Source organism: Terrapene carolina, unplaced genomic scaffold (assembly GCF_002925995.2).
Source record: "Terrapene carolina triunguis isolate 2854851 unplaced genomic scaffold, T_m_triunguis-2.0 Scaffold211, whole genome shotgun sequence".
Taxonomy (NCBI): domain Eukaryota; kingdom Metazoa; phylum Chordata; order Testudines; family Emydidae; genus Terrapene; species Terrapene triunguis.
This window is the reverse complement of record NW_020664562.1, coordinates 31,722,572-31,739,935: the sequence shown is the minus strand read 5'-3', so window position 1 is coordinate 31,739,935 and position 17,364 is coordinate 31,722,572. Positions and strand designations below refer to the sequence as shown.

Below are 17,364 nucleotides of genomic sequence, written 5' to 3'. Positions count from 1 at the left end.
TAGAGCAGCTTTTTTAAAAAAAGTATTTAATTCTGCCATTCTGTATACTTTTCACTCTGACACAGTAATGGCCGTGTTGTGATGTGAAACATTTTCTGGGACCAAATACAACTTTGTTTGAAGGACAGATATGTGGTAGGATTCCAAGTGAAATCAGTCATTTACAATTGAGCATTTCACATGCAGTCTCTCAATAAGTAGTGAGTGTGATACAATTTGAAATGCAATGTATTATTTCTAGTGCAGGAAAGATGATCAACCAGTGCAAGCGGGTGAAAAAAAATCCCTTTCACAAATCTCAGTGAAATCTGAGTCTAATACAGGGGTGGACAAACCGGATCCGGCCCCTCAGTGCTTTGGATTCATCCCACGGCATTGCCACCCCCGTGGCGCTGCGGGCCCCACTCTGCTCCGGGAAGCGGCCGGCACCATGTCCCTGCGGCCTCTGGGGGAGAGGGGGAGAGGGCTCCGTGCACTTCTCTTGCCTGTGGGTACCTCCCCCAAAGCTCCCATTGGCCGGGAACAGGGAACCTGCCCTGAGCCCCCTGCTTGCACCTCAACCCCCTCCTGCACCCCAACCCCCTGCCCTGAGCCCCCTGCTGCACCCCAACCCCCTGCCTTGAGCCCTTTGCCACACCCTACACCCCAACCCTCTGCCCTGATCCCCATTGCACCTCACACCCCTCCTGCACCCCAACCCCCTGCCCTGAGCCTCCTGCCACACCCCACACCCCCCTGCCCTGAGCCCTCTTCTGCACTCCACACCCCTCCCTGCACCACTGCCCTGAGCCCCCTCCCACACTGTGCACCCCCTCCTGCACCCCAACTCCCTTCCCTGAGCCCCCTCATACACCCCGCACTCCTCCTCTGCCAACACCTTGCTCTGAGCCCCTTCCTGCACACCGCACCCCCTCCTACACCCCGCACTCCCTCCTGCACCCCAACGCCCCTGTCCCAGCCCTACATTCACGGCCCTGCATGCAATTTCCCCACCCCAGTGTGGCCCTCAGGCCAAAATGTTTGCCCACCCCTGGTCTAATATATCATTGTTTTCAAAAACAAGCTTTAATAGTTATTTACTCTGAAAAATTGCACTGATTTATTATTTATCTTAGCTAGAAAAGGGCAACTAAAATGATTAGGGGTTTGGAACGGGTCCCATATGAGGCGAGATTAAAGAGGCTAGGACTCTTCAGCTTGGAAAAGAGGAGACTAAGGGGGGATATGATAGAGGTATATAAAATCATGAGTGATGTGGAGAAAGTGGATAAGGAAAAGTTATTTACTTATTCCCATAATACAAGAACTAGGGGTCACCAAATCAAATTAATAGGCAGCAGGTTTAAAACAAATACAAGGAAGTTCTTCTTCACGCGGCGCACAGTCAACTTGTGGAACTCCTTACCCGAGGAGGTTGTGAAGGCTAGGACTATTAACAGCGTTTAAAAGAAACTGGATAAATTCATGGTGGTTAAGTCCATTAATGGCTATTAGCCAGGATGGGTAAGGAATGGTGGCCCTAGCCTGTTTGCCAGAGGATGGAGATGGATGGTAGGGGAGAGATCACTTGATCATTGCCTGTTGGTCCACTCCCTCTGGGGCACCTGGCATTGGCCACTGTCGGTAGACAGGATACTGGGCTAGATGGACCTTTAGTCTGACTCGGTAAGGCCGTTCTTATGTTCGGGTTCCTAACACTTCATCAGAAATCCCAGAAATATGGTAGTTGTGGCACCAAAACATTTTCCATTTCTAACCTGAACACTGTAAACAGAGATGAACCATTAACTATTACTAAATTAAGACTCCCAGCCTGTAAGCAGTGATGCATGTGACTATACAAAGGCCTAAGTTTTTGCAGGGGACTAAATTATCTTCAGATTCTGGTGAGAGTTTGGTACTGTATCAGTACTACTAATATTTATTTACAGTAACATATTACACTCACAGTAAATTTGATTCAGATCTGTTCCCTCTCTTGTCTTTGTTTTGGCATTTATTTGACCTGGTAATAATTAGTTTGTTACTCACTTATAATCATTATGCTTAATTCTATATTGCTTGGTTCTTGGGCAGGGAAGTGAACTAATTAGATTACAAACAAAAAGAAAAAAAAAAGGTAAGAGACAATGTGGCCCTCTACTAAATTTGTAGAGGGATTTTTAGATTCTGAAGAAGTCACAACTGAAAAAATGTCTTGATATTTATTGCTTGTGTATTTAAATCATAGAATCAGTCTAATTATAAACAGCATTAGACAAGAAATGTAATTAGAAATGTTGTTTAACTTTTAATGATTAATTAAGCCACTGAATTAATTGCAACCACCCACTTACATTTGGGCAACTATGGAAGTGTTTGTTTTGCTAAGAAAACTGATTATCTAATTAAAAAGTCTTACAGTTGGTCCTGTAGAGAAGATTTACCCCTAGGTGGAAGGAAACATGAATACAGAGTATCAGTCAGTGCTACATCTCTCTTCTTTTAAATTTACCATTTTAATGAAAGCCATGGGAAAAATGTCAGTGTCACCATGGTAACCAGGACATCTTGTTTTAGAATGTACACTACAAAAAGGTACATAGAAGAGACAGAATAAAATTAGTCACCTCAAAAAGTGTTGATTTCTGGGGAAAGCAAACATTGCACAATCAGAATTACAATATGAAGGAATTTGCATTTTCTTTTGGAGAAAAGGATATAAAAATTGTTTTGGTATTTTTTTCTTTTTATGACTGCAGCTATTTTCAGCTAAAATAGTACCGACTTGCAAGAATCAAATGCCTTTTCCCACTATGCTGTATGTAAGCAATGCCCCCGTTCATAGTTTACCAACCAACCACCTTTCCCATCATTTAAATGAGTCTAGTCATCTTATACAAACATTATCACAGTGAATCATATCACCTTATTTCTTCATTTCAGTGTCCAAATTTAGTGTTCTACCTTCCCCCTATGCAGTTCAAAGTCTTGAGCAGAAAATCTCTAGATAGTAATTGTCAGAAAATTAAACTTGGCTTGTTTCCAACAACTGGGAGGAAATAGATTGCATGGATAAACAGAAAACATCACTTTTTAAAATCCACGTATGTACCTATCTATGACTCCTCAGGTGACTTGTGCGATGTAATATGCAATATTTTACAGAAGCTATAAGACCTGCCAGTCATGTCAGCTGGTCCCCAGATTCATTTTGAAATGAGTCCACTTCAGGGAGAAGAGCTTTCATTTGGGATCTGGCACTATTTTGGTTTTAGGCAGGGAATTAGATTTAATATACGAACACCTTCACACAGTCCGTGATGTGACAAGCATGTTGACTCCTCCTTTCTAGGACCTCAGCAAAGAGAAGTATAACCTACAACAGTTTTCTTCAGCTAGCCTCTAGATAATGCCTAAGTAGCATATTTATTGCATGCAGGTGTCACACCCCAATGGCCCCCTCCCTCAGGGGATCCCCTGGGGAGGCAGATCAGCATTGTATGTTGCTAACACTGTTATAGGCATTGCAAGGTATTTCGGGAAGGGTTAAAGGAGTGAGTGTGGAGTGAAAGATTCCTTTGTAGGCCAAAGGGGGAGGAAGGGAACGGGTTAATTCGACACTCCAGCTGGTCTGAAGATAAGGAGCCAACTCCAGCCGCTCAAGGCCAATACACACAGACTCTCTGATGCCAAAAAGCTGGGAGCTCGTATCTCAACACTGACCAGCCATAAAAAAAGAAAAGAGAAGCAAGCTGAACCAAACTGCAGGGATTGCAAAAACTAGTGAGATGGTGAAGGCCAGCGAGGGGGAAAATAACTGTTTCGCATCCCTGAAGCCGGTGTGTTTAAGCTGGGGAAGCCACAAAAAGCTGGTTTGGACTGATACAAAGAGCAAGGGGGACAGAAGTCCCTGAACGAAACGCCCCAGGATTTAAAACCCTCCTAAAAGCTGAAGCAAATCTGAGATTAACAGCGGACCCTGGACGGCCTGTGCACAGGACAGAACTCTCGTCCACCCTTCCCCCTCTTCTTCTTACGTTACACCCAGGCTTGGCCAGCCTCGGGTTGTGCGTATGAGGGTATAAAAGTGGGTTAGAGCACAGGCACGAACACTTTCTTCCTTCCTCTGAGTGACATGGGGGCGGACCCATCACTCACCGCTGTTATTTTATTAATAAACCTCTAAAATTTAGTCACTTGGTGTGCTCCTTCATCTCCTCCCCTAACAATCCTGTGGCCTCAGCCTGATCACCTGACGCCTCAGGCAGATTGTTAACATAAATCTGTCACATTTTTGGTGGAGAATGTGGGCACGAATGGTTAAATCTTTGATGAGTCCCTGAAGGACCAGTACTTGCTTAGCCAGTGCTTCTAGGCCAGTGCGTTTTGCTTTTTCCACCTGGAAGTCCTGTCTTAAGGCCGGCAACTTGTCCTGGGTTTAGTAATTTGCACTTTTAGTTGCTTAGACATAGAAGGGACCTCAGGAGGTCATCTAGTCCAACCCCCTGCTCAAAGAGGACCAATCCCCAGACAGATTTTTGCCCCAGATTCCTAAGTGGCCCCCTCAAGGATTGAACTCACAACCCTGGGTTTAGCAGGCCAATGCTCAAACCACTGAGCTATCCCTCCCCCCAATTTTTACTAGCTGTCAGGTACACATTACTCTCTCCCCCCGCCCCCGTTTCGATACCATTTGATACCACATGACCACTGTGACGAACTGGGACTGTTCTTAATGTGGTCTTTGAATGCTGAGTGGTGAGTTTGGCTGGGAAGGTCTGCATCGGGGGATGGGAGACTAGCCTTGAGGAAAGATACCTGAGCATGTAACGTGAGAACCCAGGAAGGGGGTTGGAGCCAGGTGACACCTCTGCCTGAGAAACTGGACAAAGGCTGGGGGAGGAGCTGGGAGAGGCGGGGTGAGGGACGCTGGAGGGAGTTGGGGTTGTCAGGAGCTGGCTGATTTAATGGAGGGGAGCCCAGATGGGGCTCTGAGCCCCCAGTGGGGCTGTGGTGCCCCTGGGACCCCAAGATGGACCTAACTGGGGGGGGGTCCTGTTGTCTGTACCTGCAAGACCTGTCTTGGACTGTGTTCCTGTCGTCTAAATAAACCTTCTGCTTTACTGGGTGGCTGAGAGTCATGGTGAATTGCAGGAATCCGGGGGTGCTGGGCCTTGTGGTTCCCCCCCACCCCCCACTCCGTGACAGCCACTACAGTTCATATTAATTTCACAGCTGCCCCTAGGTTTTTGCCCTTTTGCTTTTTATACGTGGCATATAGGTTTAACAAATTTTGCCAAGAATGCCCACTTTGCAACGGAACCCCAAGGATTGCCCCCTATGAAAGAGGCAATCTTTTGTCGCCCCTTCCGCAGCTCGGGCATTAGGACCACCAGCCTCCTGTGACACCAGTGGGATTCCCGTGTCTGCGCTACCTAATGCCCGTGCGTCCAGCCCTGACCCCACCGTGAACGCCGTCGTTGCCCACGACTGCGGGACACCCGAGTCCACAGTTGAATCCTTCCATTTTTTTAACATGTTGTTACAATTGGTAACATAAATTTGTCACACAGGCAACTCAACAGTTGAAAGATATGGGAAACAAATCCCACCAACCAAGATAAGGAATGTAGTGCAATCAGAGTGCATAAGAAAATTCTCTCCAACTGACTTTGACAAACTTATGTATTCCTCTTGGCTCCAATTGGGTCTTTTCTTGATGTGGTTATTCATCAATTAACACCGGAAACAGCTGTACCTTAACTATCATTTAGGGAAATCATTGAAAGTAAGCCCAACAGCCATCAGAGCAGCCAATCCAAATATTTTTCCCTTTTAGGAAAAAAAATGGATTATCCAATACATCCACTCAACGTTTTTACTCCTCACTAAAAACAGAGGCAGGTATTTTTGGTGCCCCTATGTTCATCAAGCTTAAGTGTTAAATAATAACCCACTGGAGAGGGAGGTGAAACAGATACAATGGTTACTCACCCTTTTTGTAACTGTTGTTCTTCGAGATGTGTTGCTCATATCTATTCCAGTTAGGTGTGCGCGCGCGCCGCCTGCATGGCTGTCGGAAACTTTTCCATAGCAGCTACCTGTCGGGCCGGCTCTGGATCCCCCTGGAGTGGCGTCAATATGGCGCTCTATATACGACCTTGCCAGCCCGACCCCCCCTTCAGTTCCTTCTTGCTTGCAACTCTGACAGAGGGGAAGGTGGGGGGGAACGGAATAGATATGAGCAACACATCTCAAAGAACAGTTACAAAAAGGGTAAGTAACCGTTTTTTCTTCTTCAAATGCTTGCTCATATCAATTCCAGTTAGGCGACTCCCAAGTCTTACCTCAAAGGTGGAGTCGGAGTCATGGTATTGCAGATTGAAGAACCGCTCTGCCGAAGGCCACATCGTCTTGAGATTGGTGGACGATGGCGTAGTGCGACGTAAAGGTGTGCACTGAAGACGTAAAGGTGTGGCAGCCCTGCAGATCTCCTGAAGAGGTACGTGGGCCAGAAAGGCTGTCGATGAGGCCTGTGCCCTCATCGTGGAGTGAGCCGTAATGGCAGGCGGAGGAACCTTCGCCAAGTCATAACAAGTGCAAATACACGCCGTGATCCAGGAGGAGATCCGCTGGGAAGAGACTGGCAAACCTTTCATCCGCTCTGCTGAAGCGATAAACAGCTGGGTTGTTTTGCGGGAACGGCTTCGTTTGGTCTATATAGAAGGTGAGTGCCCTTCTAACGTTCAGCAAATGCAGCTGCTGTTCACGAGGACTGGCGTGTGGTTTTGGGTAGAAAACTGGCAGAAAAATGTCCGGGCTAACATGAAAGCGGGACACGACTTTGGGAAGAAAGGCCGGGTGAGGTCTAAGCTGCACCTTGTCCTTATGAAAAATTGTGTACGGAGGCTCAGACGTGAGGGCCCGCAGCTCAGACACACATCGTGCCAAGGTAATGGCCACCAAAAAAGCAACCTTCCAAGAGAGGTAGAGGAGCGAACAGGAAGCTAACGGCTCAAAGGGAGGACCCATGAGGTAAGAAAGGACTAAATTAAAGTCCCAGGCCGGAACAGGGGGCTTCATCGGGGGATGAATCTTCTCCAAACCTTTCAGGAAACGTCCCACGATGGGGTGCGCAAACACTGGGATGAAAAGCCGATATAGCCGTGAGATGAACCTTGAGAGAACCAAATGCCAGGCGCTGGTCTTTCAAGTGCAGGAGATAATCCAGGATACATGGGATTAAAGCCTGGAGCAGAAGTACCTGCCTTTGGGCACACCAGATAGAAAACCATTTCCATTTCGCTTTGTAAGTGGCCCTGGTAGATGGCTTGTGGCTCTCCAGAAGCACCTGCCTCACCAGGTCTGAACAGGCGAGCTCTGCCTGGTTCAACCACTGATCTTCCAGGCCATGAGGTGGAGCAACTGAAGGTCCAGGTGAAGGAGGCGGCCGTGATTCTGCAAGATGAGATCAGAAGCGAGAAGTAGACGTACCGGGGACTGGACCGACAGGTCCATGAGGGTGGGGTACCAGCACTGGCGAAGCCAAGCTGGAGCCACCAGTATGTCCACCCTGTCCCTGCAGACCTTGAGAAGCACCTTGTTGTGGATGAGTGGAAATGGTGAGAAGGCATATAACAGTTGACCGGACCATGGAATCAGGAACGCATTTGCGATCGAGCCTGGGCTGTGACCCCGGAAGGAGCAGAAGGTTGGACACTTCCTGTTGGCCCGCGTGGCGAACAGGTTGATTCGGGGAAACCCCCAAATGCGGAAGATTGAGTGGATGATGTCCGGACGAATCGACCACTCGTGCATAAGGAACCGTCTGCTCAAGCTGTCCACCAGCCCGTTCTGAATGCCCGGCAGTATGAAGCTTGGAGAAGGATGGAGTGGGATAGACAAAATACCCACAGTAAGAGGGCTTCCTCACTCACCGGTCCAACGTAATAAGTGACCATGCACGGTAGAAGCGGGATAGATGGTTCAGGAAGGGAGGATAACTGGCCAGGTTGTGGACTAGTAATCCGCCCTCGTGCGCACCTTCAAAAGGGGCGCTTAGGGCCCGGAGGGGGTTTGGACTGTCTCTGGCCCTGCCCAGGAAGAGGGCATGATGGCCTATGGGAGAGAAGTCCTGCCTGGGCCTAGCGGGGAAAGACAGATGCTGGGTGGTCTGCAGTTTGAAAGGCTTCCTTTGGATCGCTGGGGTATGCATGCCGAGTATGCAGTCTAGAGTTTGTCTGCTCAGCAAACAGGCCCTGGCTGTTGAACGGGAGGTCCTGAATTGTTTGCTGAACTTCCGAGGGAAAACCTGAGGATTGGAGCCAGGCATTGCATCTCATCGTGATACCCGACGCCAGGGTACATGCTGCCGAGACCGCAGCATCCAAAGAACTCTGGAGGGAAGTCTGGGCTACAATTCTGCCTTCCTCAGCAATGGCCCCCAGTTCAGCCCTTGACTCGGAAGGGAGAAGCTCTTTGAACTTTTGAATTGCAGACCACGAGCTGTAACTGTACCAGCTCAGGATCACGAGCTGGTTAGCGAACCAGAGAGAAAGGCCCCCTGTTGAATAAACCTTTCTCCCATACAAATCAAGGCATTTAGTGTCTCTTGATTTGGGCGCGGGCCCCTGCTGACCCTGCCTCTCTGCTTGCGCGGTGGTTCGTTCAGTCTTTGGTGGAAAAACTGGGTAGTCCTGAACCTTTGTATTGGTAGTGGGCAGTAGAATTTCCGCTTGGGTACAGGTGTACAGATGCCCAGAGATCAAAGTGTGGCTCTTGAATCCTTCAGGGTGTGGAGTGAATCATCAGTTTTCTGGTTAAAAAGATGCAAATCACTGAAAGGGAGGTTTTCAATGTATTTTGCACCTGTGGGGAAACCAAATCAACGAAGCCACGATTCCTTCTGCATGACAATGCCCATAGCCATCGAGCACAATGAGGTATCTGCCATGTCTACAGCAGATTGAAGCGCTGACCATGCCACCAGTTTCCCTTCATTCAGGATAGACTGGAACCGGGGTCATCTTGCTGAGACAGCTTTTCAGTAAAGTCCTCCAGTTTGTCTTAGTTGAGGAATTCATATTTGGCCAACAAGGCTTGATAGTTCGAAATCTGGAACTAAAGGCTAGCTGATGCACAGACCTGGCTTCCCAGAAAGTCAAATTGTTTGCCCTCCTTATCAGCTGGGGTGTAGTGCAGGTGTTGGGGTCTGGACCATTCAGTTGCTGCTTGCACCACAAGGGAACTGGGTTGGGGAGGGAGGTGAGGAAAGAAACTCAGACACCTTAGACATAGTATGTGGCTGGAGTATGCCAAGCTGTTCGAGCTGTCTAGAGAATGGCATCGTTGATCGGCAGAGGAACCCTACCCGGTACCAAGGAATGAAGGATGTCCAGGAGCTGATGCTGCTTGTCTTGTACTTTCTCCAGGGGGATGGGATATGAAGGTCATCCAACACCCTTCACAGGAGATCTTGGAATTGGCAATAGTCATCTGGAGGTGAGGGGGAAGCCAAAGTCACTGCAGCATCTGGAGAGGGCGATGGAAAATGCTCTTGCTCCGGCCCTACTGTTGTAACTGGGCTGATCGGTTCTTCCTCCATACCTGGTTTGAAGCGTCTGCTTGAAGGTGCTGTATGTGGGGATAGAGGCAAAACCTCCTTCATGAAATGAGTGGGTTCTGAGGATGAGTACTGGGGCCAGGATCTGGTGGGTGCTGCAGAGGGCCCTATTGTGTGGGAAACCAGTGGCTCCTCTGCTGTTGTAGAAGAGGGTACTGCCATGATGCCGGTGGTCTTTTTGGGTACTTGTAGTGGCAGTAGGGAATGGGAGGCCCTTATACTCCATTGGAATCCTCTGAGGAAAATTCCGATCCCAGTTCCAAGGGTGGTACTGTCAGAGCCAGTGGAAGCATGTAAACCATAGGAGGATGTGTTGAAGTGTGTCTTGACTGTGCTATGTCCTGAGTGGAACATCTGGCCTCCCTAGATGTGGATGGTATTGGAAGGCATGGAGATCTCAGTTTTCATAGGACAAACAGTTCATGTGGCTCTAGTGCTTTCTCCAATCTCCCTGGCGTTAATGGTACTTGTTCTGTATCTGGAATCGGTGCTGGAGTGGAGGGTTTTCCGAAACGGATCGATTTCTTGTCTTAAGGGAGACCAACATTGATGGTGTGCGTGGGCTCAGTACTCAGTACTAACGGATCAGCTGGTTTGTGCATTTTTTTTGGTCATGCTTGTGCGTCTTGAAGCATGCTGCCTCTCAGTGGCTGGAACTCCTGGAAGACATCCTTCTTTGGTTTGGAAAAAGACTTACTGCCATGCTTATGTGCATGCTTCTTTACCTCTCAGCACGGGGTCTGTATCGGTGGTACTGCCGGAACTGGACTCTATCTCCATAGCAGGAGGCTGCACTGGCTGTCTCAGGCGGATGTGCGGGGGAAGGAGGGGGGGGAGCTCCCCAACCTGGATCCGAATGAGGCCTCATGGCGACTTCCATGCAGCCTTCTTGGGTACAGCTTGGTAAGGAGTTGCAGACACTGCACTCGGATGAAATGTGGGCTTCTCCCAAGCAGTAGAGGCAGCATTGATGTTCATAGCTGATCAAGAAGGAACGAGGGCAGGCGGCACAGATTTTAAATCTTAGTGTCTTTGGCATAGCCTGGTACCCACCCATGGGTACTGAGGTGGTGGTGGTGGTGGTGGGACGGATAACCCGTAAACACATTCCCTTGAAGTCTCAGTTCTACTACAAATACAGTACAACCTCGCAATAACGCGCCCTGCCATAACGCGAAATTGCATATAACGCGATCATAAGTTGGCTCTTCTTTAAGGCCTAATACTGTACTGTACCAGTGGTCCCCAACGCCATGGCGCCTGCCGGGACATTGATGTGCCCCCGCCTAGTGCCCAGCAGGGGAGAGAAGCTGCGGCCGCACGCCTGCTGGGGACAGAGAGCACCAGCGCCCGCAGCCTCGGAGTTCTCTGTCCCCGGCAGGCGCGGGGCCGCGGATTCTCTCCCCTGTTGGGCACAAGGCACTAGGGGCACTAGGCGGCGCACATCAATGCACCGCGTTGGGGACCACTGACTTAAACTGACCGGCTTGAAACCCCGCTATACCGCGACCCCGCATTTATCGCGATGGAATTTTTTGGACCCCAAACATCGCGTTATAGCGGGGTTTCACTGTACTACTAAAAGCTAAAACTACATTAAAACAGTAAAAACAGAAAACACTTCAAGAAAAACTAACTATATACAATTCTAAACGTTTGAAGGTGTGTCATACTTGAGAGAATACTAGCTCCTCTCACTCGGACCATGCAGTGATGAGAAGGAACTGGAGACAAAGTCGGTCCGCCCTGCTCTTTATCACCTCGGACGAAACCATGCGGTGAGGCAAGGGCGCATGCACGAACCAATGGACACTACTACTTTCAAATACTCCAGCTTCGGACGCATGTATAAACACACAATGGAATACAATAGGGACTATCACTCAAAGAAGGCGGCGAACCTGCCCCCCCGAATCTGACCCAGGGGAAAATTCCTTCCCAAACCCAAATATGGCAATCAGTTAGACTCTGAGCACATGGGTAAGACCCACCAGCCAGACACCTGGGAAAGAATGCTCTGTAGTAACTCAGAGCCCTCCCCATCAGCCACTGGAGACATTTGCTGCTAGAAGTCGCAGATCGGATACATGCCTTGTAGGAAGTCTCATCGTACCATCCCCTCAGTTTGTTGTAATAAACCATAAATCCAGTGTTCAGAGGGAGTATTATTATTATTTTATTTTATATCCTAAGAGAACCTGCTTCAATACAGGATGTCCCCCACCCCCGACTGCACACTTGTAGTTGTCACTTGCCACTCCACACTGGAACCCATAGGGATATCATTAAACTACAACCCAAACTTGATGGGGACCCCATCCTGAAAGAAATCTTTCCTGAACCCCTCTTCTGGCCTTCAAACAACCCCCAAGGTGGTCCAATAAAAGATATTACCTCATGTCTCTAAACACCATCTCCTAATACCTAAATGGGGAAAACTTTAAGAAACACCTCTTAAATACGTGAAATCTCTATTGCAATCAACTTACTTTATAATTATTCGTATTTCACTTAAAAGAATTCGAACACATTTGAATAAATATTTCCAGTTTTTAAAAGGTCATTTTTATTTGAACCAGCCTTGAATAATGTTGATTAGCTGGTAGCTATATCAGGCAGAAAAAAAAAGAAAAGACTGAATGCCATTCACATTCCAGTATAAATTATCCAGCAAGATTTTGTAATCTTGCAACATATTTTATCCAGCTTCTGACATCACAAATCATGCCAAAAAGTGTTTTGTAACTATACAATAAATTTTTTCAGAAGGAACTGTTTATGCATTTAATTAAAAAAAGACTAGACAATTTAATTTCTCAAGTGCGCATCAGTCTCATGTCCACAATCATTTACATTCCACGCTTCATGCTCTCAAACAAATATCCTAAAGAAGACTAAGATTTTTTTCCATCACTGATACTGTTGAAGATATTAGGTAGGTTTATATACAGAAGCTTATTATATGATTTAAACTTTAGTAGGCAATAAGTTACTGACATATGCTGACCAAAACAATATTCCATCCAGACTAATTATATATTTGATACATTCAAATAAGAAAAGCATTTGAAAGTTTTATGCTGTTCATTATTTTATACATTGCAGTGCAAACAAAACAAAGTGAAACTTAACTTTTCCTGAGTGTTTACTACTTCCCCATGATCCATTTAAAATATGCTCTTTTTATATCTAGTCTTGTCAAAACTGTACAATTAAAGACATACTGCATTTTGTAAATTTCAGAAGACTGATCAGCAATTCATAGCAATATTTAAAAGCATTTTTAAAATCCTTCATCTCAATTTTATAATTCTACAAAGGATAGCATAGGTTTAACATGTAGCAAAAATTGTGACTTTTTTCAATTAACCAAATGTTCCAAAATATGTAAGTCACATACCTTCCAAAACATGAAGGGAATAGTCTGTCTGAAAGGTTTCAAAGTAAATTTTTTAACAATCTATAAGTTTCAACTAATTCTTCCGTTACTAACATAATGCCCAATGAGCTGCCCCTTTCTAGGCAAAAATATAATAAAAACTAAACATCTTTCAGGAATGTGTTTTAGGCAAGTGGAAAGGATTTCTTACAAATTCATCTTTGTGCTGATGGCTACAGACTACGAGTTTCTAATTCAATCTTCTCCTCTGTTTGAAGCACATCAAGTTCTACTGGAGCAACAGGTGGTCGGAGCATGATCTCTGGCCCGCCCCCATAGATTGACTGGAGAAAATTCCAAGTTTCTTCAGAAATCTGTCCAGAATCTGCTCCTGAAAACAATATATTTAATCTTTTTCAAAAGCGTATCTTAAAAAGTTTAGATTATGAGTTAGAGTAAAACTCTTGAGTGGCTTTAAAAAAAAAAATATTTAAGAGTGGCAGAAAACGTCTTGCCCTAAATACTAAACACTCAAATTTAATATCATCCCTTTGAATTTCTGCAGTAACACTGTGCATACTATCCAACCTGATGACAGTATTTTGTAAGTGAACTGCCAAGAATATAACGGAGAACAAACTGTTTCTTACATTTAATACTAATTGATACCAAAACCAACTGGTCACCAGAGAATGTGGCACTTAATTTATCTCAAATGTACAACTAGCATATCAAAACCCAAAATAGGTTATAAAATGTGAAGTTTCTATAATGAATCATCTTATTTGATATATTTGTCCACCAGGCTGATTGCAGACAAACTTGTGTTCAGGTCCTGGCAATCAATAAAGGATTTCACATCCAACTCCAGCTAACTAAGGCATGGAGTTAAGGGACTCCACAGAGTCCAGTCTGCTCACAGTGGCTGAGACAAAGCACTAAACGTCCGGAATATAAAGCAGGGAACACAAAAAAATTCTCAGAACCCAAGGAAGAATACACCGATAGGACATTACAGATGACAACAACAGAATCACATTGACTTTAACAGGTGTTGGATCAGCAATTATGTGGTGCTGTACAGTATTTACCAGAGTTCCTGTCACCTCTCTCTCTTTCAACTCCGAGTCAATGCAAGGCAAGTGAGTTTGGTAGAAATACTTTTCCAATTCCTATCAAGTTCTATTATGGCTTAGGACAGCTTAAGCTAGAGTGAGAGCTTGGTGACCAATCTACCAGCAGTAAGTGATTTAACACAGTTTCCTTGTTGTTGTATGTTCTAGTCAGAGGCTTAAGATTATGAACACTGTGCCACTGTGTATATAGAGTTTAAATAATTAAACCTCTAATATGCCCTGGGTCTAAGTCTCATAGAAACCAAGTAACAGGTTAATGTAAATATTTAGGCACATTGCCTGTAAACTTTAAAACCACATCTTAGAGGATAATATTATGAAATGTATTAAGATCAATTTTGAAAGAGTACAGTTACTATATTACTCCTGGGGGAATTCTGTGCCACTCCATGCATGCATATTTCATGTGCTGTGCATATTTTTAATTTTTGTTGTTGTTGCAGAAAATAGCTTCTGTTGAAAAGTTGCTGCCGTTCTGCCTTTTTACCACCAGAGGCTGCTGTGGTGCTAGAACAGAGCAGCAGCTCCTGGTCAACCCCAACTCGATAGAGAAGAGAAAGAGCCTGCCTTCTTCAGAGCGCCTATTGGACCAGGTCAGGAGATGGGGGGAGACAGACAGCGTAGGCTGCTGGGGGTCAGACGTGGGCTCATAAAGGCTAGTGGAGGAGGACAGACTAGGGCAGAGGACTGAATTCAAGTGGAGGTGCAAGACCACAGGGGGAGGGAGGTGCAGGGCAACATGGGCAGACATGCAGAGCTACAGAAGGGAAGGGGGATGGCTGAGTGGGGGCACAAAGACACACTGGGACAGGGATTGTAGGGACACATGGAAATAAGGGGAGGAGGCTGGCTGAGGAGTGCAATGACACATGGGGACAGGGGACGGGGTGTAGGATCATACAGGGATGGCGAGTGGGTGGCTGAGTGGGGGTGGAAGGGCACATGTTGACAGGGGCAGATGTGCCTGACTGAATGGGAGAGGCTAGGGGTCAGCATGGGGGATGTTCCCTAACAATCCCTCCCCGCCGCCCCAAAAAACCGTTCCATACTTCTCCCACCCATACCCAACAACCCTTCAAGTTCATACTCAGGCTCCTTCCCAGCAACTACTTCCCTCTCCCTCAGCTCCTCCATTACCCCCGACTCCCCCAAGCCTTTGCACTGCTTCTGAGGGGTGCGGGAAATATGGTTCTGTACTGTACTTTAAATGAATTACTCCTCAGAGTTCTGTATTAATATGCCTAGTAAGAATCTATTTGTCAAAAAACATTTCCTGAACCTTTTTTTGTTGTCTGTATTGTTACAGACATACTTGCTGACAGGTATTTTGAAATAAATTACCAAATTAATTGAAACTGGCATGATTATATTGTGTTATTTTGACAAATAAAATAAGCAGATTTTAAAATATTTGTGCAGAATTTTTAATTTTTTGGCACAGAATTCCCCCATTAGTACTATATGCTATGAATGCAGATGACTCCCTCTGTATGTAATAACCTACCAACAACAGTCTCCTAAAGGATCCCAGCTCTCTCATTCAAATCCCCTTTAGAATACTGATTTCTATCAGGCTCACAAAAATTATTACAATTATTTTTAAAATTTAATATGATCTTTTTCCTCCAGGTCTCCCAGTGCATTTTTTCTATACTTTTCCATTTTTCCATTTTCTGCATTTTTCTTGGGCACAGACTTTGATATTTTTGTCTTGTACAGTGCTGAGTACATAGATATTGTGGCTACATTCTTTTAGTTTGACGTAATTCTTGATTCAAACTGATGATCCAAATCAGGATAGATTGTTTAAATGGATGTACCTTACATCCAGTAGCTTCAAAGCTAACATCTCCAACCTAGAGGGAAAAGACTCCAAGCTCAAAGCAAATTGAGTGGTACACAGCTAATGAAAGACGACAGAGAGAAAATACTTTCCCCTGCAATAGAAAATTAGTTCTCTACACTATTTTCTATACTCATGTCTGTAGCTGGATTTATCTGCAACAGAAGCTAGTCCATTAATTTTCTTGGGTAAACTGTCAGATGCCCTGGCTGCTTGGGGTCACGTGTCTGTTTTTTTCCTCCAATTGGCATGCATATATTATCTGAAACTTAGCATGAAGAGTATAAAACCACTAAAACCTATGGTTTATAACAGAAATGCATATAGAACTTCATAGCAGCATGTTTCCCAAACCATTAACAAAGAATAGGCTGCATAAAGAATTTATAATATCAGTAGATACTTACCTTGTTTTAATATAACATTACTACATTTAGTGACTGCAATCTTCGTATTATCAATAGGGCCTGGAGGATCTAATGTGGAAAAAAAAAAGAATGAATAAAAGATTAGGACTCTGAAAATGGAAAGAAAGTAGTTTTTATTTTTATTTTTTTTAAAGAGCATTGCAGTTGAGTTGCCTCCCATTTGGTCTACTCACTGACTGCTGAATTGTATACTTTGTACGGAGGAAAAGGAAACAGATGCTTTCAGCAACAGTACTATGATATGAAGTCACAAATGGACATTTTTCAAAGAGTAATCATTGCAATAATGAATAAAATCTTCAAGCAGTTTCAAAAGCAAGTTAGCCACAATTGCTATCCTTGCCCAATCCTCAAAATAGGTATTATTGAATATTTAAATTGTAGCTTTACAAAAGATATTTGCACCTGAAGACAGCTCTATTAACGACACTAGTATGCTATGAAATTGACTTCCTGCATAATATTTGGAACTATCAAAGTATGCATTAAATATTTTCTTTACTATTGTGCTCATGATATTCTTTGTTCTATCCTTCTGACAACATTCAGACATAATTTACTTTACTGTTACTACTATTTGATAAGGCAGAGAACATAATGAAAAAGCACAGATTACCTACTTACTGAACAGAGTTTTACAGCCCCAAATAGCTACTTACCACTGTCTTTCCCCTTCACAAATCCTTCCCATTCTCTGAACCACTGCATACTGATGCAGTAAAAAATGGATGGAGATTCTTCTTCTTGGAATGCTCTGTTGAGCTGGAAAAAACAATAAAACAGACAAGCCCATTACCTGCATTGTTGTAGTTAGATGCAAAATGATTTTTTTCAGTAAACCATGATTTCTATCTAGTATCTGATGAGTAAAGCAGCAATATTTGGATTGATACAAAATTATTTAAACGTTCTCAGGGTATCAAAGCAGTAAACACTTGGCAGTCTTGAATCTCAAGAAAATATCTGAAAGTCAA

The 17,364-nt window shown here is 45.0% G+C and overlaps 1 protein-coding gene across 1 annotated transcript in view; it reads right to left on the bottom strand.

Moving 5' to 3' along the window:
* Window positions 1–12,146: 12,146 nt before the first annotated feature.
* Window positions 12,147–17,364, bottom strand: part of LOC112109813 (ubiquitin carboxyl-terminal hydrolase 33) — a 96,317-nt gene continuing 91,099 nt past the window's right edge. The window contains exons 17-19 of the mRNA XM_029912386.1: window positions 17,050–17,152; window positions 16,370–16,438; window positions 12,147–13,374 (exon numbers count right to left, since the gene is read on the bottom strand). Of these exons, the coding sequence (XP_029768246.1) occupies window positions 13,217–13,374; window positions 16,370–16,438; window positions 17,050–17,152 (330 nt within the window). The 3' untranslated portion in view covers window positions 12,147–13,216. The remainder of the gene's footprint in view (window positions 13,375–16,369; window positions 16,439–17,049; window positions 17,153–17,364) is intronic.